We start from the raw sequence: 23,004 nt of genomic DNA on the forward strand, positions 1-23,004 counted from the left end.
TTTTTTTTTTTTTTTTTTTTTTTTTTTGGTGTCTCTGGTTTTGTCATCAGCATAATGCTGACCTCATAGAATGTATTTAGAATCTTTCATTTGTCTTCTATTCTTTGGAATGGTTTGTGAAGAATAGGTATTATCTTCTCTTTAAATATCTGGTGGTATTCACCTATGAGGCCGTTTGGTCCTAGACTTTTAGTTTTGGGTAGTTTTTTGATTACCGTGCAGTTTTGTTACTTGTAAACAGTCTGTTCAGATTTTCTATTTCTTCATTGTTCAGTTTTGGAACATTGTATGTTTCTAGTAATTTATCCATATCTTCTAGGTTGTCCAGTTTGTTGGCATATAGCTTTTCATAGTAGTTTGATACAGTCCTTTGTATTTCTCTTATGTCAGGTGTTACTTTTCTTATTTTTTAATCTATTTATTTGGGTCCTTTCTCTTTTTTTCTTTATGAGTCTAGCTAAGTGTTTGTCAGTTTTGTTTATCTTTTCAAAGAACCAGCCCTAGGTTTCATTTATTTTATTTTACTTTATTTTATTGTCTTTGTGATTTGTTTCTGTTTGGAGCTTAATTATTTCCTTACTTTTAGTCAGTTTGGGTTTTTTTTTTTCCTTCCTTTTCTAGTTCCTTTTGGTGTAAGGTTAAATTTTTTATTTAAGCTTTTTCTTGGTTCTTGAGGAATACTTGTGTTGCTGTATTATTACCTCTTAGAATTGCTTTCACTGTTTACCAAAGATTTTGGACCTTTGTGTTTTTATTTTCACTTATCTCCATGTATATTTTATTTCTCATTTGATTGCTTCATTGACCAGTTGGTTGTTTAGTATCATCTTGTTTCATCTCCATGTGTTTGTGCTTTTTACACTTTTTTATGTGATTTATTTCTTGTTTCATACATTTATAGGAAAAATATATAATTTCAGTCTTTTCTTTTGAAAGCATTTATAAAAGAATGTTTATTTGCTAATGATGACGTTTATATGTTTTAGCAAAATACAGGTCATATATACCAAATGTTTTCATGAAATGCACTTAGAAATGTTCATCTGCTTTTTGGTAAGGATACAGTTTGGGACAATACCTACTTACAGTTGTGCTTGGCATGAATGCCTTCCTCTCTCCAAGCTGCTACAAGGAATACAACCATGGGGACTTGCAGGAGGTTCCTGTTTTCAGTTACTGAAAACTGTGCATCTGTCTCCTGCTTCCCATTCTCATTTCATTTTTCTTTAATTTATTGATGCTTGTTTTATGGCCTATTATGTGAACTGTTTTTGGAGAATGTTTCATGTGCAGTTGAAAAGAATGTGTATTCTGTAGTTTTTGGAGGGAATATTCTGTTTATTTCTGTTATCTCCATCTGGTCCATTGTGTTGCCATTGATTCCTTAGTGATTTTCTATCTGGATTATCTATACATTGGTGTAAGTGGAGTGTCCCCTACTATTATTACCATCAATTTCTCTCTTTATGTCTGTTAATATTTGCTTTATATATTTAGGTGCTCCATTGTTGCTTGAGTACCTACAATTGTTATATTTTTTTTTATTGATATCTTTATTATCTTTATGCAATGCTCTTATTGTCTCTTGTTACAGTCTTTGTTTTACAGTCTATTTTGACACACATATTGCTACCTCGGCTTTTTTTCTCCCATTTACATAGAAAATGTTTTTCCATCCCTTTACTTTCTATATGTGTCTTAGGTCTCAGGTGAATCTCTTGCTGGCAGCATATAGATGAGTATTATTTTTAATTCTGTTGCAGTAGGTCTTTTGCTTGGAGCATTTAGGCTATTTGTGTTTAAGGTAATTATTGATAGGGATGTACTTACTGCCATTTAAAAAAATTGTTTTCTGGGGCGCCTGGGTGGCTTAGTCGGTTAAGCGTCCGACTTTCGCTTAGGTCAGGATCTCGCGGTTCGTGGGTTCGAGCCCCGCGTAGGGCTCTGGGCTGACTGCCAGCTCAGAGCCTGGAGCCTGTTTCAGTGACTCCCTCTCTCTCTGACCCTCCCTTGCTTGCTCGCTCGCTCGCTCTCTCTCTCTCTCTCTCTCTCTCCTGGAAATAAATAAAACATTTTTAAAAAAATTTGTTTTCTGTTTTTTTTTAAATTTATTTGCTCCTTTCTTCCCCCTCCCCCTCCCCCTCCTCCTCCCCCTCCTACTCCTCCCCCTCCTCTCCCCCCGCCCCCGGCGAATATCTATTTTGTTATGTTTAGCTTTCTTTCTATTTATTGGGTTTGTTGTTACCATGAGGTTCTTATATAACATCCTAAGTAAATAGTCTATGTTAATAAGATTATCACTGAAGTTCAAACATGTAAAATTACCTGTCAAGATTATCATTCATATTTGGAGGAGAGAAAGAGTTTCCAAGACAAACAAAGATAAAGGAGTTTATCACCACTAAAACAGTCTTACAAGAATCTTTAAGATTTCTTGTCTAGTAGAGCATCTTTAGAAAGGGAAAGACCTTTATGTGTAAAAGAAATGGCCATAATTAAACACCAGAAAATCATGAATAAAAAGATGTAAATATTACAACATATAGATAAAATGTGGATAAGGGAGTAAAAGAATGTGTGTGTGTGTATATGTGTGTTTTAGAATGTGTTTGAATATCTTAATTGTTTTAAATAATGCTATAATAAGCATAGGTGTTCATACGTCTTTTCAAATTAGTGCTTTCGTTTCTTTGGATAAATAACCAGTAGTGCAATTCCTGGATCAGATATGTTAACTCTTTTTAATTTTTTGAGGAATTTCCATAGTTTTCTTTATAGTGGCTACAGCAGTTTGCATTCCCACCAACAGTGCCCATGTATTCCCTTTTCTCTACATCTTCACTAGTACTTGTTATTTCTTGTCTTTTGGATATTAGCCATTCTTACTCTTATGAGATGGTATCTCTTTGTGGGTCTGATTTGTGTTTTCCTGTGATTAGTGATAGTGAGCATTTTTTTTCATATACCTCTTGATTATTTGTATGTCTTCTTTGGAGTAATGTCTGTTCAGGTCCTCTGCCCATTTTTTAATTGTCAATTATTTGGGTTTTTTTGGGTTGAGTTCTGTAAGTTCCAAATGTAGAATTTTTGGTTGCAGGGCAAATAAATCTATAGGTTACTCTTTTACATTTACCTGTTTTCTAAGAATTTTAGCTGCTCTTTGCCAGGAAAATTTGTTATATTTATGTTATTAATTCCTCATTATTTAAATTAACATCACAGAATAAAGAATTTTTTCTGTTAACTGTCTTAAGTCAATTAACTGCTAAGTGATTTGGAAAAACAATGGCAGCAGATTTGGCTCATTTAAATATGTGGAATAAAGTATATCTGTCTCCAAAGTGTTCATCTCACATTAGATAGGAAAATATTTCTGTTATATCAGTTCACATTTGAAATAAAAATCTGCCTGAGTCCTGTTGGATTATGGGACATAAGGGAAAAAATTAGGAGAAGACACTTTTTTTTGGTTACTTCTAAATACATTAATGACTAAGGTTAAAAAAGCAAAGAAAAAATGAGAGTCTCTCCAGTATCAACCTACTTTCTTATGTGCCGTATTAATGTTTGTAAAGTAATTCACCTTGATCCTAAGTATGTGCAGTTTTTCCTGTAGTCTAGTAGAGCATCTTTAGAAAGGGAAAGACCTTTCGTATTATTGATCATTACTCACCAAGATTCAAGATCACAAATTAAATTTATAATTGGTCTGATAGTGACTGTTCACTGACCCCAACATTGATAATAGAAACTTTTGTGTGTGTACAGTATATATATAATTTTATTACCTAAGCCTGTTTCTTCCCCTTCTAGTATTGTGTGAAATCAGCAACATTAATACAATATAAGGGAATCAACACTGATAATTTTTAAAAATTCTCAGTTGTAACAATGTTATCTAATGAAATCCAGCGCCCCCTTCCCCATTATTGACACATGTAGCACAGTCCTACCGAATTTTATTAATGTATTTCTTTTTCCCCATAGCCCAGTTATATCCATGTTGTTTCCAATTTTTTAATCTGAATTACATCACTTTGTATTTGTCATTTTTCTTGAAAATTACTTTATTGCTATCTTTTTCTCTGTCAAAAATAGAGTGTTCACAGATTCACACAGAAATGGCTTTACCAATTTTTGTTATTTTTCTTGCTTTTTAGATACTTGGAAAACTTCTAAATTCTTCCATCAATAGTTTATCTAAAATAAAATATATTACAGTGTTCGAACTTCACAATTGAAGTAAAATACTAGTTTTGAAGGTCTCAGATATGGATATGTGGTTCTGGAATGTTATTCTTGGATGTCTGAGCATCTTTTAGGGAAACCCTAGAAGATTATATTCCCAGTGTTATAATTGATAACGTGTTTTTATTTTGTGTGTATGTGCATATAAAAGGAATATTTGTGGAGCTAATGATTTGTTGTATTTTGATAATTTTTTTCAGAATGATTAATTGTGGGGATTTTTGTCATTACATGTTAAAATCTCATCTTCTAGATAGAGAGTGTGCTTTTTAAAAAGACAGTCTGCATACTAAATAAAAGTATTCCTTTAAAAGATTCTATTTTAGACTTAGAATATGATATCCTAAATCTGAATTTATTGGTCTCGTTCCAAAGAGGAAAGAGAGACACATATGAGATAGTACTAATGTCATTTGGGATTTTTTTTTTTAATTTAACAAATTTAAATGTGGTGCTGTTCATCCAGCATAACCACCATCAAGCATTTCTTGGATAACATAAAATTTGAAAAACTATATATAGCTGACTACCAGTTTTAAAATATGTAACCTGAAATCATTCCAGAATATTTTAAGACAAATTTGGCAAAGCATTTATTTTGTAAATAGCATGGAACTTTGTATAGGTTTTAAAATAATTTTAGAATTAGTTACAGATGATTTAAAGTTTGTCATTCTTTCTTGGGGGCAAATATTTTAAATCTTAGGACAGGCACAGTACCACAGTGCTGACCACACATTATTATGCAGTTTTCATTGTTTCCAGTCAAGTTATTTGGCCTAGTATGTAACTAGATTTTGTCTATTATCCAAGGCTCAATTTCAAAGATTCTAGTTTAAATCTTATGAAATATATTTTGTCAAGATATTTTGAGTGTTCAAACTCATAAGAATCTACCTTGTAGAATCCACTTAATATCTACGTAATTAATCTATCTAATATCACCATTTATAGTTTAAACACTAAATGATTCGATTAGTAATTAACTTGGTATTTTTATTTTCATTGGAAAATAACCTGAATCTAAAAATATAGTGTGACCATGGTTCTATCTGTGTGGGCATATCCAACGCAATGGAGGAAAAAAAAGAGCCTTGCAGGAAATAAAACTATGTTAATAGTTATTTGAAGCAGCAGGGCTTTGACTAGTTTGGATTTTTCTTCTTTATATTTCCTAGTTTATGAATGATTTTGATTTCTTTATATATTCTATTTTCTAATTTATCTTAAGTGATGACTAGTAACTAATAAGAAAATAAGTATTTTCAATGTATTGAACATAATTTGACTACTTAGAAAGATGTCTACAATATCTATACATACAAGGGCTAGTAGAATTGTAAAGTCAACACTATGTCATAATAATCTAATTTGCATCAGTTGACATCTAAAGAATAAATGTTAATAAATATTCCAATACTAAGTATACTCTTAAAAATCATTTCACAAAGTACTTTATAGCTGCATTAAAATGGTTTTATCTCATAATTTATATCAGTCTCTGGTACATTAATAAAAAGTGTAAAAGAAGAAAAGGAATTTTGCTTTTACTCCTGAAATTTATGAGTGCTTATTTTTTTATTGAGTATATTTTAGTTAAAAAATAACATGTTATACATAAGAATTAAGATATCGGAAGGCATTCTAGGTCTTACCCTCAAATATTCTGATTAAGTAGGTCTGAATTAAAAATCAGTAATCTGTGGTTTATATAGGGACACATTTGATCTGGTATACACAGGTGGGCCAAGAGACCAAAATAGATTATTCTTTCCCTCCCTTATTCTTCAGCTAGATCTGTGGTCACCTTTAGTCCATGCAAATATCATTGAATTTTCCTGATAGAACACATTTTCTGTGGTCTCCAAGGTAAATGAATACATCCTCAGCAGTTGCACAATGCAACCCACTAGAGTGAAGGAAAAGGAAGGTAGAACTTCTCTTTATATCTGTATGTCATTTCCTTAAGTTCTATTTCTGCATGTTTTATAATGTATATAATGATATAGTAGTATGTTGCTGTTTATGTTGTATAATGTATTTATAATGTAATTATTGCTATAGTAGTGTGTTAAATACAAATATTAACATTTATCAAAGGTTACTTTTAAACAGCATTTAAATTCTATATCACATTGGTCTCTGGGTAGTATATTCTCTTTTTTGATGCTATATTAAGTGTTTCACATTTCATTCCTGGTGCCCTCTGGGACCGGGGACACCTAGTTGCAAATCACATATCAGATAAAGGGCTAGTATCCAAAATCTATAAGGAACTCATGAAACTCCACACCCGATAAACAAAAAAATCCAGTGAAGAAATGGGCAGAAGACATGAACAGACACTTCTCCAAAGTGGACATCTAGATGGCCAACAGACACATGAAACAATGCTCAGCGTCCCTCTTCATCAGGGAAATACAAATCAAAGCTACACTGAGATACTACCTCACGCCGGTCATAGTGGCTCAAATGAACAAGTCAGGAGACTATAGATGCTGGCGAGGATCTGGAGAAACAAGCACCCTCCTACACTGTTGGTGGGAATGTAAGCTGGTGCAACCCCACCGGAAAACAGTGTGGAGGTTCCTCAAAACATTAACAATAGAACTCCCCTATGACCCAGCAATAGCACTACTAGGAATTTACTCAAGGGATACAGAAGTGCTGCTGCATAGGGGCATACATACCCCAATGTTCATAGCAGCACTCTCAACAATAGCAAAAACATGGAAAGAACCTAAGTGTCCATCAACTGACGAATGGATTGAGAAAATGTGGTATATGTATACAATGGAATACTACATGGCAGTGAGAAAGAATGAAATCTGGCCATGTGTAGCAACATGGTTGGAACTTGAGGGTGTCAATGCTGAGCGAAATAAGTCAGGCAGAGAAGGACAGCTACCATATGTTTGCACATATAGGAGGATTAGGAGGAAGCTAACGGAGGACCGTGCGGTAGAAGAAGGGGAAAAATACTTTGGGAGAGGGAGGGAGGCAAACCATGAGAAACTCTTGAATGCTGAGAACAAACTGATGGCTGTAGGGGGCGCTGAAGGGTGATGGGAATGGAGGAGGGCACTTGTTGGGATGAGCACTGGGTGTTATATGGAAACCAACTTGACAATAAACTATTTAAGAAAAAAGTTTCACATGTCAAAAATAAAAATAGACTGTTTACTATCAAGCGACACTATATTTTTATACGTGTGGTTCTCTACTCCCTTTTGTTCTTTTTATAGGTAATGCTTTTCCTTGGACTATCAGCTTGCATCATTTCAGCATGTATACCCTTTTCGGAAAACAGGTGACACTTTGCCTAGTGGAACCTATGGGTTGTACCTCTACTCTAGCTGTTACATCTCAGAAACTCCTCGCTACAGGACCTGATACAAGGCATTCATTTGTTGTCTGTCTCCATGTTGACCTAGAGTCACTTCAGATAAAATGCTCGAACCCTCAGGTTAGTATATTTGATGTATGAAAGGAAATTTAAAATAGTGTGATTTAAGAACAATTGTTATCAATTTTGTGAAGGGTTTCTCTTCTGTTTCGTGTCCTAAATTATTTTTAACAGAATCATCAAGATCAGAATGGTTAGATTAAAATTGCTTTGAAGCTTTCTCAAGTTTTGTAATTTAAACTCCTCTGAAAATGTAATGGTAGCAGCATAAATGCATGTTTTGGCTGAAAGAATGAAATCAGTTGCAGATGTGAAGTGTTTAAATGCTGAAGAACTACTTTATTATCAGACTGGAAGAGACTGTTAAAGAGATCAAATACACTTTTCAGGCAAATTCTCACTCAGGACTTCTTGTGCTCAACATGTAATATTTTTTAAAAAGCATTGTTTACTACTTAAGAAATACATTTTGCTAATCCTGTAATAGTTTATTTGGTATAGGCCAAACATATTGAAATCTGTAGTGTTAAAATTTCATATGAATTCCAATCCCCAATTTATACAAATCACTAATTGCATACAGTTAATTTGTTTCTTTGACCTCAAGCAGACTCTGATATGCTTTCTACATAGATTGTCAGTTTTGAATACTATTTGAAATGATGTTTTGAAACAATTCTTTTTAGAAATGGATCTGTTAGATCTGACAGGTCAATGTTGATAAATCTATGTTTATCTCTTACAAACCACTTAGTAAACCAGTTTTTAGAGTGTGTTTTTTAAAGTGAGTCCAGACATTATTTCATATTTTATAGAGCCTCCTAAATGATACCATCCTCCCTCTTTCTCCTCTTCTCCCTGCCTGGCTAGTGGAAGATGGATTAAAGGGACCTAATGGTTGCCAGATTTCTAATATTATCTGAAGTGGTACAGTGTAAACTCTAACTAGACTGTGGAAGTTTTTAACATATATTATAATCTCCTAAAATAAGTACTAAAAATAAAATGCAAAAATACAAAGAGACGGGGCCAAAAAGCCAATAGACATATTAAAATGAAATACGAAAAAAATGTTCAAATAATCTAAACAAGTCAAGAAGTGGTAACAAGAGTTTAAAAGCAGAGGATAGAAACAGACAATAAAATGGCAGGGCCAAGATATTCTTGCCAATGATTATGTTAAATGTTAATGATGTTAACTAGGAATGTTTAGACCTTGAGTTAACAAACTAAAGCCTGCAGGCCAAAAACCCATTTTTTTACGTTTTGTCTGAGGTTACTGTTCTACGGAATTAAGTAGGAGCGCCAGAAAACAGTATGGCTCACAAAGCCTAGAATATTTACTATGTGATCATTTAACAACAACAACAACAAAAAATGTGTACTGACCCCTGGTCCAATTACTCCTATTAAAAGGCAAAGATTGATAGAGTGAGAAAAACAGCAAGATTCATTTTGTTTAAGATATCAAAATAAAGTACTGTTTATTATCACAGTCAAAATATGTTAGAAACCAGTAATTAGAAAACTGTACAATAAACATGCTTATAAATAATCTATGAATCAAAGACAAAATCACTTGGAAATAAAATATTTTGGTTGAGTGACAGTTAAAAAAGTGGATATAGTAAATACTTTTCAAAGGAAAACATAATTTTAAATATTTACATTAGAAATGAAGACGGACCTTAAGTCATTCACTTAAGGTTCCACTTTAGAAAGCTAAGAAAAGAGCAATATAAACCCAAAATAAGGTAAAGAAAGAAAATAATAAAGATAAGAGCAGAAACAACTGGTGCAGTAACAAAAGCTAAAGTACAAATTGCCAATATTGGGAATGAAGGAGGACGCTTACCACACAGATCCTATAGACTTTAAAAGCATAATGGAGTATGAACAACATTATGCCAGCAAGTACAACAATTTAGGTGAAATAGAAATTTCGATTGAAAAATAAGTGATCAAAAAGTGATACAGGAAGAAATAGAAAACCTGAATGTCCTTACATATCTCTAATAGAAATTGTGATATTGGAACAAGTTTTATAAAGAAAATTTCAGGCACCAATGGATGAATTGTGTCAAATAAGTCAAGGGAAAAAATAGAAAATTTTCACAAATTGTTTTTCCAGAGATAGAGAATGAAGAATTCCTTCCCAACGTGTTTATGAAGCCAGTATATATTTTTTATACATTTTATTTTAATGTTTATTTATTTTGAGAGAGAGCGAGCACAAGCAGGGGAGGGAGGGCAGAGAGAGAGAGAGAGAGAGAGAGAAACTTCCAAGCAGGCTTCATACTGTCAGCACAGAACCCAATGTGGGGCTCAGTCCCATGAATCGTGAGATCATGATCTGAACTAAAATCAAGAGTCAGAATGTTCAACCTACTGAGGCATCCACGTGCCCCAAAGCCAGTATAATTCTATTATCAAATCCTGAAAAAGTCTTTACAAGAAAAGGAATTAGAAATCACTCATAAAAATAGATGTAAAATTCTTAACCACATATTAGCAAATCAATTTAACAGTATATTAAAAAAAAGTCAATACATTATGACAGAGTAGGATTCATCTTAGAAATTCAAGCTTGGTTTAATAATCAAAAATTGTTTGGTATAATTCACCATATCAATAATAGTTGAGATAAATCATATGATAATTTCCGTAGAAGCAGGTAAAACATTTCACAAAATTTAACCACCCATGCATGATAAAAACTCTCAGCAAATTACAAATATTAAAGAATTTTTCAAATCTATAGAGGACATATATAGTAAATCAAATATCATACTTAATACCATACTGACTTGTTTTCCACTAAAATCAGAAAAAAAGCCCGGAATGCCTGTTTCACCACTTGCTCTATATCATCCTGGATGTTGTAGCCATTCCAGTAAACCAAAGGAAATCAAAAGGCATAAAAATAAGAAGTAAAACCCATTTATATGTGACAAAATATTTTTTAGAAAATCCTAGAGAAATTAAGCAACTATTACTGCAACTAATAAAATTATCAAGGTTGCAGGAGACAAGAGTAATGAATAAAAATCTATTTATTAATATATATTAGCAGCAAACAGTTGGAAGATTGAATGAATCCCTTCCATTTATATTGATTCCCAAAAACATAAACAAATGAATCTAAAGATGTCCAAGACCTCTATCATAAAAATCAGAAAGCATTGCTGAGAGAACTTAACACCTAACTGGAGATAGACCTGTTCACAGATTGGATGAGTAAATATTGTTCAAAGGGCAGCTCTCCCCAAATTAATCCTAATATTGGGCATAATCAAATTTAAAAATATTTTTTCTTTGAAAGACTTGGTAACAGAGCAGAAAGCCAAACACTAGGAGAAAGTATTTGTAAAATATTCGTCAAACTATTCACAATATTTCTTGAAAGTTTACTTATTTATTTTGAGAGAGCATGCACACACCTGGGCAGGGAAGGGCCAGAGAGAGGAAGAGAGAAAATCCCAAGCAGACTCTGCACTAACAATGCAGAGCCCTACACAGGGCTAGGACCTATGACCTGTGAGATCATGACCTGAGCCGAAACCAAAAGTCAGATGCTTAACCAACTGCTCTCTGTTATGGAAAATATTTAAAGAGCCCTTTCTAGTTGTTAACATGATGACAAAGAACAATTTATAATGATGGTAAGATTTGAACAGACATTCACCACTCAAGATGTTACTGGTCAGTAAGCACATGGAAAGATGCACATCTACATTATTCCTCAGGAAACATAAAATGAAACAGGAAGGCAATTCACTATACACCAATTAGATTGGCTAAAATAAAAATGATGAGCATTGTGAACCATCTAGAACTCTTTGTATACTGCTTGTGTGAATGTAAAAATTGCACAGCTTTGGAAACAACTTGGAAATTGCTGAAAAAGTATGACATGCACTTAGCATGTGACCCAGCCATTCCTCCCTAAGTTTTCCCTCAGAGAAATGCAAATAATATAGCTGTGCAGACTTTTATGTGGATGTATATGCAGCTTTCTTTGTATAGCCCAAAACTGATCACAACTCAAATGTTTTATCACTAGATGGATGATTAAACAAATTATGGCATATCAACACAGTATACTACTCAGTCATAAAAAGGTCTGAATTATTGATAAAATGCAACATAATGGGTGAATATTGTAATCACTATACCAAGTGAATAAAGTCAGATGAAGAGTACTACTGTATAATTACATATATATTACACATATAATTAATAATATTAGAATATGCAAACTACTATATTGTGACAGATAGGTTCCTCGTTGCCTTTAGAAGGGAGTGGGAAGGAAGAGAGAATGATTGTAACAACAAATTACAATAGGATATGAAGAAACTTTTGGAAAAAATAGAATTTTTTTTATTCATAGTTTAATAGTAGTTTAATCTCTATATGATAGACAGCCAGCTGCTACTTGGAGTTGTCTGCCAGAGATCTTCTATTTCAGAAACTTAGGGAAGTCGTTATAATCTTCAGAGAATTGTCCTACTCTACATGTTTTGGACATCCATAGCCATCCTAGCTGAGAATAAATTCTGTTGCCATTAGCGTTTTAGCCTGGAAATCCATTATTTTTCAATCTTTAAAAAAAAAAAACTTCTTTTACTTTGAGATACTCAGTAGTATTGTGATTTTGTGGAATCTTATTAAATAAAATGTTGTGGCTCAAATCTAGAACTCTTGAGTATCTTTATTAGATATCTATCCACTTTGCTTGGAACAGAGGTCAGATTTTGTTGTTGTTAATTTTTTTTTTTTTTTTTGAGAGAGAGAGTGTGTGTGAGAGAGAGACAGAGTGCAGATGGGGAAAGGGCAGAAAGAGAGGGAGACACAGAATTAGAAGCAGGCTCCAGGCTCTGAGCTGTCAGCCCCATCTCAGGGCTTGAACTCACAATCCGCGAGATCATGACCTGAGCCGAAGTCAGGCACTTAACTGACTGAGCCACCCAGGAGTCCCTTGTTGTTGTTTTTTATATCAACTAGTTCTAAGCAAAGTCATCACATAGATTTTGGTTTGGTATTTCTTTCTCATGCCTGCCCCCTCCTTTTATGCTTACCTCCATCACTTGGCTCCCAAGGCCTCCTTGCTCCTCCCCAAATGCCAAGACCTTTTATTTTTGAGAATTAAACCAAGGCTGAGTGAACCTCATGGCTCAAGAATGCTTTACCCCAACTGTAATAATTATTATCTGTTCTTTTAATTCCAACTTTATCTTCTTGCTAAGTCCTTATAAACCAGATCTGTTTAGTTGTTATCAACTTCTATAACCAAACTTGATCACAAGGTTGTTGGGAAGTTTAAGATATTTATGAAATATGTCAAAATACCTTGTAAACTCTGAAGTGCTATAGCAATGCCATTTTGTTAGTTTTTAGATTGACTCTGATATAAAATGTGAGACCCTCATTGTAAATTGTTATGACTACCTCTGGTAGAATGTAGCAGTATTTTGGAAGGGCTAGGAAGCCACAAAGCACTTTGAAGAATCATTGCGTACTCAAAGATTTGTAAAGAGTTAATACTCTTTTATATCCTTGTGCCAGATTAACCTAAATTTTAATGATAAAAAATGAGACTCCAGGTAAACCTCTTTCTTGTGAGTGGTTGCTTTAGCATAGGCTTCCACACTCCCTCTGGATTCTATCAGAATTACAAAGGATGACTTGATTTTTTCCCCCCAAGTACAGAAAAATAATGAGTACTACAAGCACAATACAATATCCCTCAACCAGAAATGAGGAAAACAAAGATGAATAAGGTAAACACACTGTAGGGGAGTGAAAATACCCTGTCTCCTCAAGATCCTTCTAGGTGGAATAAGAATCAAGTTGCAATGACATAAAATTCAGTAGTATAAATATGGGGAATCCACACAGACATGGAAATTCCAATGATAGGCAAAATGAATTATATATGTCATCTTGGACTAAGAAGAAATCTGGGTAGCACTCTGGGACTGCAGAGAAAAGGAACGCAATTTACAGGAAGATGATAAAGAGTAATTGTTTAGTAAGCTAATGTTTGCTGGGCCACTTAGAAACAATGGGACATAGAGAACTTTGATCAAACTGGCCTTGCTAGGTTCCTCCCTGTCTACCACACCTAGTTCATATCATAATGCTCTTTGTGGTGATAGTTCTCTTCCTGGTGCAGGTCCTGTACCTGAATTCTTTGCAGCAGGTGTGGGGGAGGCAAAAAGGTTTTCCTGAACCTGCTGGAACTGCTTTTTTGATTTTTTTTTGTTTTTTATATTTTTATTTCTAGGAGAGAGAGAGAGAGAGAGAGAGAGAGAGCGTGAGCAGGGGAGGGTCAGAGAGAGGGAGACACAGAATCTGAAATAGGCTCCAGGCTCTGAGCTGGCAGTCAGCACAGAGCCCGATGCGGGGCTCAAACCCACGAACTGTGAGATCATGACCTAAGCGAAAGTCGGACGCTTAACCGACTAAGCCACCCAGGCACCCCGATTGTTTTTTAATTAAAAATCATCTTCATGCCAAAGTGGCTCATCATGAGGTAGCCTGCCCTTGGCTCATACACCATGAGAAAGGCCATGCCTATGCACATCTTAATGCATCTGTTGAATGCCACAGATAAAGAGCAAATCTTGAAAGTGTCTTGAGAAAAATGACCCATGACATACAAGAGAACCAAAATTTGGTTATTAACTCACTTCTTCTGAGGAAGAGGGCAGAAGAATATAACATCTTTAAATGGTGAAAAGCAAAATACAGCTTCTCAACGCAGAATTCCAAATTTAAAAAAATTCATGTTTATGAATAAAGACTAAATAAAGATGTTTTCACATAAAAGAATCTATCACCAGTAGAACTGCACTGCAAGAAATCCTAAAGGAAGACCCTCATACTCAAGAGAAATGAAACCAGATGTTTGGGCATCTTTTTAAATGTTTCTTGACCATTGAGTTCGCTCTTTTGTGAATTGGCAATTCAGATTGTTTATATCAGTTTGTGTTTTCTTGATTATTAATAAGGTTGAACAGTTTTTAAATGTTTATTGGTCAGTGAAGTTGTTTTACTAATTGATAATTCATATCATTTATGAAGTTTTTCTATTAAATTTCTTAGCAATTCTAAAAGGTTCCCTTAGGCTCTATAAATACAAACCCTGTATTTGTAATGCAGTTATTTGCCTGTATGGCATCTGTTACCAAAAATGTTTAATCTTTCTTGATGAAATGTTATATATATGTCTTTTTTATTTTCCAAGTGTCCTACCTTGTAAAAAGCGTATGATGGACCCCTAAAATACATCCATGTGCATTCTAAAGTTTCAGTTACTATTTTTATTTTTAAAATTAATGACCCCAAATAACTTTTTTTTTTGTGAGTAGTTGTTTTTATGTTTGTGAAGCATAGTGCTTCTTGAGTCCTTTTTTGTGTCATGGACCTCTTTGAGAATCTAATGAAAGCTATGAGCCTGTTCCTAGAACAATGTGCATGTCCACTAAATTTTGCCTCTACTGTCAGAAGCTTTTATACATTGTAGCCAGCATATAATATTCTTGACTCCATTTTAAGGAAATAATTTCTTCTTAAATATTATTTTTTTGTTTATCCATTAGAGTGATATCAGAAGTTTTGACACTGGTATATTAATTTGATTCATTATTGCTTAGATAAAAAAACCTTCAAGTAGTTTACGTATTATAAAATACAGTGTGCAACTCTGTATGTAGGGCAAGCCCAGGACAAATTCAGCGTCATGTTAGACATTATTGTAGGTATCTGTATCAACTGTGTTGTACTAAACTACTATGTCACTTCCTAGAACTTATTGCCATTCAGGGGCCTTCGACACTATAAATATTAAACCAGTTGAATAATCAGAGGTGTTGTTCCTAGGGCTGATTTTCATTAACTCTTCCCTTTATCTTAACTTTTATTAAAGTTACTCAGTTCCCTTTAATGTCTTTAGTCACTTGTCTCTTCAACAATTTTTTTAAAGTTTATTTTTGAGAGAGACAGAGAGAGCGTGAATGGGGAAAGGGCAGAGAGAGAAGGAGACGCAGAATCCCAAGCAGGCTCCAGGCTCTGAGCTGTCAGCACAGAGCCCGACACGGGGCTCTAACATAAGAACCTGAGATCATGACCTGAGCCGAAGTTGGTGGCTTAACTGATCAAGCCACCCAGGTACCCCATAGTCACTAGTCTCTTTAACCTTAAAAATTTTATTTATTCTAAAATTAAAGGAGCCTGTAGAATCCTCTTATTAATATAATAGGATTTCAGTTTTCCCTCAACCAATAAATTGATATTTTGTCTTGCTATAAGGCATTTCCAGGAATATAAAACCATCTTTGCCATTTTGGGTTTTAAGTATAGGGAACTATAGGGAGAATAGGTTTCTGTGCTCCTTTTCTATCCTGTTCATAGTTTTTATTGCCAAGTTATGTTCAGTTTTCAGTAAGGAAGTAGAATTTGGCATTACTGTCTAAGAAAACAGCATTGAGTTTAGACAAAACTAGATTTGTATTTTCTGTACCACTCATTTTTAATATTTCTGAGCCCTAATTTATATTTTTATCTTATGTAGAATTAGACTGGGTAAGGATTATGCTTAATATGCAAAAGCTTTTTTTTTAGTTTTTTTAAGTTTTTGACAAAAATTCTTTTCTCTTTTTGAAAATTCAGTTTTAATGGTTAGTAATAACCTGCATACCAAGTAAGGTAGCCTTTTAAAATATGTATTCACTTAGAGCTCTTTGGTGTTCAACATGGAGTAGTTATCACTTGAAATTCCATTCTCCTGCTCGATTTCCATTGAAATTGTATATCCATGGTTTTCTTCTCTCTACCTTTATGATTACTCTTCTGTCTGACTCTCTCTCCTAATACCTTGCAAAAGAAGTCCTTCTTCCCTAACTGAATAGAGCTTTTCATTGTCCCTATGTCATCTCCTGCACTTGGCTATTGCTCTTACTATTCTTAAGACTGAAATGGCTTTTTGCATCCACTTAAATCATGTCTCTCCTTTAGGAATGTATCGCCTTGGGGCGCCTGGGTGGCTTAGTCAGTTAAGCGTCCGACTTTCGCTTAGGTCATGATCTCACGGTTCGTGGGTTCGAGCCCCACGTCGGGCTCTGTGCTGACTGCCAGCTCAGAGCCTGGGGCCTGTTTCAGTCTGTGACTCCCTCTCTCTCTGACCCTCCCCTGTTCACGCTGTCTCTCTCTCTCTCTCTTAGAAATAAATAAAACATTAAAAAAAAAAAAAAAAGGAATGTATCGCCTTGAGGCTTATTTCAGCCTCTTCAATCCAAGTAAGTCTCCTATATGATTGGTTATAGATTAAATGAGAAAGTATATGTGAATTTAAATTTTAAACAGTAAAACATTACATTTTTGATATTCATTAGGTATTCGATATACAAGATATTATTGATATCCAGTCACCGTCATATATAGCATGTATAAAGCTGCCTCACACGGACCTCACCTTTAAGGAATTTTTAACGTTTTATTGAGATCTACTTACATACAATAAACTGCACATGTTTAAATTATCTAATGATGGGGCGCCTGGGTGGCTTAGTCGGTTAAGCGTCCGATTTTCGCTTAGGTCATGATCTCACGGTTCATGGGTTCGAGCCCCGCGTCGGGCTCTGTGCTGACTGCCAGCTCAGAGCCTGGAGCCTGTTTCAGAGTCTGTGTCTCCCTCTCTCTCTGACCCTCCCCTGCTCACGCTCTCTCTCTCCTAGAAATAAATAAAAACATTTAAAAAAATAAATAAATTATCTAATGCTATGAGATTTGACATATGTACACCCATGAAACCATTCTCAGAATCAGGATAAATATCCATCAACCTCAAAAGTTTCTTTATGCCACTTCATAATCCTTCATTTCGCTTTTTACCCCATCTCAGGTGACTACTCATTCTATCATTATGGATAATAGTCATTTGTTAATATTTTGTATAAATAGAATCATGCAGTTGTATTCTGTGTCTCTGTCTCTCCTTTTTTTTTTTTTTGTAACCTAGCTTCTTCAGCATAATTTTTTTGAGATTAAGTCACGTTTTTCATGAATCCATAGTTGATTTCTTTTTACTGATACCATTCTGTTGTATGGATATTCTACATATTGTTCATCCACTTGTGAACATTTGAGACTTTTTCCAGTTGTGGATTATTACAGAAAAAAACTGCTATGAACATTTGTGTTCAGTCTTTGTGTGGATATAGACTTGATTTTTCTTGGGGAAACAGAAGTGCAGTGGCTGCTTGATCATAATGGTAGGTGTATGCCTTTTTCAGAAACCACCAAACTATTCTAAATTTTTCATTCCCATCAGCAGCAAATGAGAGTTTCATCTTTGCCAATACTGATATAGTTAGACTTTTTGAATTTAGACATTTTAATAGGTGGGTAGTGGTAACTTTCATTGGCATAGTTTTCAGTACATCTTGAAGGATAAGAATTGAACGTTCATCTTCAATTTTTTTTATTTTTTTTTAAACTTCTGAATTTGCCAACTCTGTATTCTGTGATAGCGACTTTCTTCTTTGAGAATAAAAATATGTTTAAAGATTATGTCTGTGTTTGGCACATTATGCATATAATTAGTGACATTCCTACATAATTCTTTAAGGGTAACAGTTAAGGGAAATAAGAAATAGTGACAAAAAAAGCATCAGTTCTCTTAAATAAATAAACTTTAGGCCCTTAGAAGTATCTAAAACTTGTTTTCTTTGGTTTATGCTTTCCTTATTTGTCAGTTCTAATTGTGCAAGTAAAAGTAAAATAACCTTTTTTCAAATTATGTTTTGCAATAAAATTGTTTCTTTCTCGAGAGAACTTAATTTTGATTATGAAGGACAAAAGAATATGAACTAAAGTTTTTCTAAGAGGTGTTTTATAAGATCTCTAGCCATTAGAGGATTTTTTAAAACAAAAAGAGCTATAACCTGAGATTTGAGACTTCATCACACAAAAAGCAGGAGAAAACTGTAACCTAAGTACTGTTTTATATCAAATAAGGGTTGACAGCAGTGTTTTTATGCATCTGTTCTGCCCACATAAGAAGCCAGCTTTATCATCTGGATGTGTCCTGGGGCTGAAACTTCTTATAAATATGAGAATTTCACCCTGTTTTTTTTTTTTTAATGGCAAGCGGAATATGGTATCCAGCTGTGGATTTGCTTATATATTTTGTTTGCATTTTTTTTTCCTTGGGCTTGTTTTATACAGTGTATGGCAATATGTTGTCATACAAATTCTGTGATTAATGCTTATTTATGAAATCTTGTGTAAATATCTTAGAACTTACTCAAACAATGTGCAAGTTAAACAGTTTTTTTCCTCTAAATATTGGAATGACAAATCCAAGGGGAATGGTAGGTTGAATAGTTTATGTTCTTTATCTATAGCAGTCTCACATGTAACATTTTCCTTCTACTATTCTGTTATGTCATTCTTTTTCACTTTATTTTGCTGTGTGAGAAATCCTGCTTCACATTTGTGCCTCGGAAAAGTAGGGAGAATTTAAATGTGGAAAACATTTAGGAATAAGAATGGTAATTATTTCATATGTAAATAAATAATCATATTTACTAGTAGACATCTGACAACTAATGCTGATACTGACCTCTGTTTAAGAGGCATTTCTTTGTGTTTGTTCTATTATTTGGTATTAAAAACAATCTGTTCTGTAATAAGCTTTAATTAACATTTGTACTATTTAACACTGTTTTCCCCCCAAGAAAGCTAAATTGCTCATAAAATATCACAGTATGAATATGTGGCAAACTTCAGGTATGAGTAAATTCATTATATCTATATCAAATTCAGATCATGATAAAATACTTAAAATTGTAAACTTGTTATATGAATTGTTTTTCTTTGTATATCTCATCAGAATACTAGTTATAAAATATTCATGATCATCTGTATTATAATATATAACATAATAATTATGTATCATATATTATAGATCATGATATAATACCATATCAGTGATACATTGATAGATTTTTGTTTCATATATTCTTGTTTCCCTGGACTTGTTTTAATTTTCTCACATGTAGTAATTGAGTCATTTGTGACTGGAAGTTGAAAGACTCATTTTCCCTTTTTCTTCTTCTCAGGTGCAGCTCTTCTATGAACTGACTGAGATCATGAATAAGGTCTGGAATAAGATTCAGAGGAGAGGTAATCCCAGTCCTTCATCAGCCTATCCAGAAACCGTGGCTGGGCCTGTCCCAGGTTCTCCAGTGAGAAGCAGTGTAGGCACTGCTCCTCCAGACACCAGCACATGCAGCCCATCTGCTGATGTTGGAACTACTACTGAGGTAAGTGTTTCTGAAAGGTTCTGTTCCCAGTGAAGGGTGATATATACCACAGAGTTCTATATTCGGGCTGAGAATGAAGATGACCTCACTTCTGTGGAAGCTGGCAGGTTCGGAAGGCTCGTGGGGAGCTGTGGTAGCAGTGGCTATTTATTAATGTTCCTTTTAGGTCTAAGTATTTTAATTGCTTTCAGTAGGTAGTGGAGTAGCTCAGGACAGTGGGGTTCTATGAAATGGAAGAAACTGAGACCCAGTAAAGGTATGTTTTCTCAGAAGTATGGAAACTTAGAAGCTGCGTGAAAAAGAGGCTCATGCCTCCCTTTCTCCTACCTTCTCTGCCCCTGCCCTTTTTGTGAACCAGGGTCTTATTGTTATCTTTACATTAGTGGTTTTTAATCTTATCTGATCCGAAGTCCTTTCCTTCTCCCAGTCATAAAAGGCTTTCTTTTTATTTTTAACACTCTAACCTCACCCAACCTGCCAGTGCCTATTTTACAACAAATATTTTATAATGCCCCTTTACTATCCTGAATTAAATAAACCATGTAATTACATATGTATATGTAATGCACATATACATATAGTTTCAAAAATACCTAATAGCTCAAAATATAAAGGATTAAAGGAATGTAATTCAAAGTATAATATATTTTTCAATATATATATGTAAATGCTCAGCATGACTATGTTAGAAGACATGATGAAGTAGGTACATATAATTACTATGAATTCAACTGATACAAATAGACTTGTTCCCATCTGTATGTGGTACCACACGTGGTACTGTTGTGGCATCATTTGTTTGGTGGTATCACTTTTTTAAATAGCAGCAAACTTGGTAAACTTTTGAATAAATCAAAATTTATTCTTCCTTTCATTTCAGTATTTACATTATTGGAACTCTTGATGTATAATTATAATAAAATTGTGCAGAAAAGCCAAAAATAGTGTTTAGATCTAAAAGTGAATTCAGTTTTATTTCCATATATATATCCACAGGATTTTCACCTGTGTAAATTTCTTTGAGATCATTTTGATTTTTGGGACTGCCTTATTCATCATAGAACCTCTTAATTCCCCTACTCCTAACTCTTAAATGCCAGTAGTGACACCTGATTATTGAGTCAACCAAAAATATCCTAATATGTTTCCCAAACACCACTTAGAACTACTATAATAGATAGAGGTAGAAGTTATGTTTTTGTTTTTGCATAAAGACATTTCCTATGGAAATAGAGCTATTGGCGAAATACAGAATGGGAAGAAGCAGCAAGTAAAAGGGATGTTGTTTAAAAAAAATTCAGTAAAGGCAATCAAACTCAGTTAAATGGGCTTTTTTTGTTTGTTTGCTTGCTTTGAGGCTTTAACACAATAGAGTAGATCTGTTTGACCTCTGTACAAGCAAACTTCTCTTTCCCCACTCATTGTAAATTCTGAGAAACACAGTGACCTAAGAGATGGGTTTTACTCCACATCCCTCCTCCAAATGAGGCATAGGTCTAATCTAGAAATAGGCAGTTATGAGGTCAATGGGGCATATCCCTTCTAGGGTAAAAGCTTGCTTTTTCGGAGATTGCTATAGTTAGAATACAAAATCTCCTGCAGTTTTAAAAAACAACAACAATCTATTGAATGTAATAGTTCTCAAACTTACTTAACCAAAGACTCTTTCTACATATTATCATTGCACAGAATACACTTTGTGAAATACTTTGGAAGAGTAATCGAAGCTTGGGTTGATAAGTTGCTAACTTAAAGATAGTATAAGTGAAATTGATATATGAGGTTAAATCATAGAGACATTCCACTGGCAGAAAGAAGAGTGTTCCATTAAACAATTGTCTGCTAAGTACTCTATTTACTGGGATATACAGTTAAACATGACTACCTATTTTGCGAAGTGGTCTTTTAGAAAGAGACATTTAAAAAAAAAATCTTTGAAAGACCAGAAGAGACAAGGCTCTCATGGAGTGGTTGCACCTGATGGTCATACACCTAGGGACTGCCATTCATACTAAGTACAGTATAAATGGTACTCTCTATTGTGCAGTGTCCAACCTACCCAAAAGGATATGGTAGCCTTAATATGAGATGTAATAGAGATGAACATGCCCTGTAATTATAGAAGTATGATTAACAAATTCATTCTATGGTATCTTTGGGTATTTCGCAGAGGAAGTAACATTTGAGGAGGATCTTAAAATAAATAAAACATTAGTAACAATTTCATTTTATTAGGTGTATTATAATAGAATAAGACAGAAGAATGATGTCCTTATTAGCCAAAATGGGGAAATTAACAAAGGGAGTGATTAATAAAGGGAGAGGTTTTCTCAGTTACATAAAAAGAAATTAATTCTAGGGTGCCTGGCTGCTCAGTCAGTTGAGCTCCAACTCTTGATCTCAGCTCAGGTCTTAATTGCAGGGTCATGAGTTTAAGCTCCACATTGGGCTTGGAGCATACTTAAAGGAAAGAAATTAATTCTGATTTTGATAACAAGATCCTTACATTATTACAATTAATTTAAATTTAGAATATTGAGGATTCTTGCTGACTGAGTTGTAAACATAAGCAAAGAAATGTTCCTAGTGGGTTTATTAGTTTTGTGTTAGCCATGGATTTAATCTGACCTATGTGGAAAAGATCTGAAAATGAAAGAATCATAACGCAAAAGACATATTTATTGGAGGAAGATCATGTAAAGCAGTTTACAAAAGGTAGCACAGACTTATGGAGGAAAATGTGGCAAATAATTTCAAAATATACCATCTTCTCTTGTTTACATACTGAAATCAAGAAAAGAGGTGAGTAGTCCAATATGTATTTGAAACCTACAGTTACTTGGGATATTTGTTTCCTGAGAAATATCTTAAAATAATTTAGCTGCTTTAATTTCTATAAATGGCAGGAAGATTTTTGTGAATACTGTTAATGATAATCAATGTTAGGGCTTTGATCTAACTTTGCAAATTAGAAGGAGGTGTCTGTGTATTGAATATTTAATGTTTATTTTCTCCTCT

The 23,004-nt window shown here is 34.0% G+C and overlaps 1 protein-coding gene across 1 annotated transcript in view; it reads left to right on the forward strand.

Moving 5' to 3' along the window:
- The window catches only part of VPS13B (vacuolar protein sorting 13 homolog B), a 770,486-nt gene that overhangs the window by 393,417 nt on the left and 354,065 nt on the right, over positions 1 to 23,004 (forward strand). Inside the window, exons 24-25 of the mRNA XM_039218135.1 lie at positions 7,494 to 7,714; positions 19,783 to 19,986. Of these exons, the coding sequence (XP_039074066.1) occupies positions 7,494 to 7,714; positions 19,783 to 19,986 (425 nt within the window). The remainder of the gene's footprint in view (positions 1 to 7,493; positions 7,715 to 19,782; positions 19,987 to 23,004) is intronic.

The sequence above is a fragment of the Hyaena hyaena genome, unplaced genomic scaffold, assembly GCF_003009895.1.
Source record: "Hyaena hyaena isolate Hyena2069 unplaced genomic scaffold, ASM300989v1 scaffold_737, whole genome shotgun sequence".
NCBI classification, from domain to species: domain Eukaryota; kingdom Metazoa; phylum Chordata; class Mammalia; order Carnivora; family Hyaenidae; genus Hyaena; species Hyaena hyaena.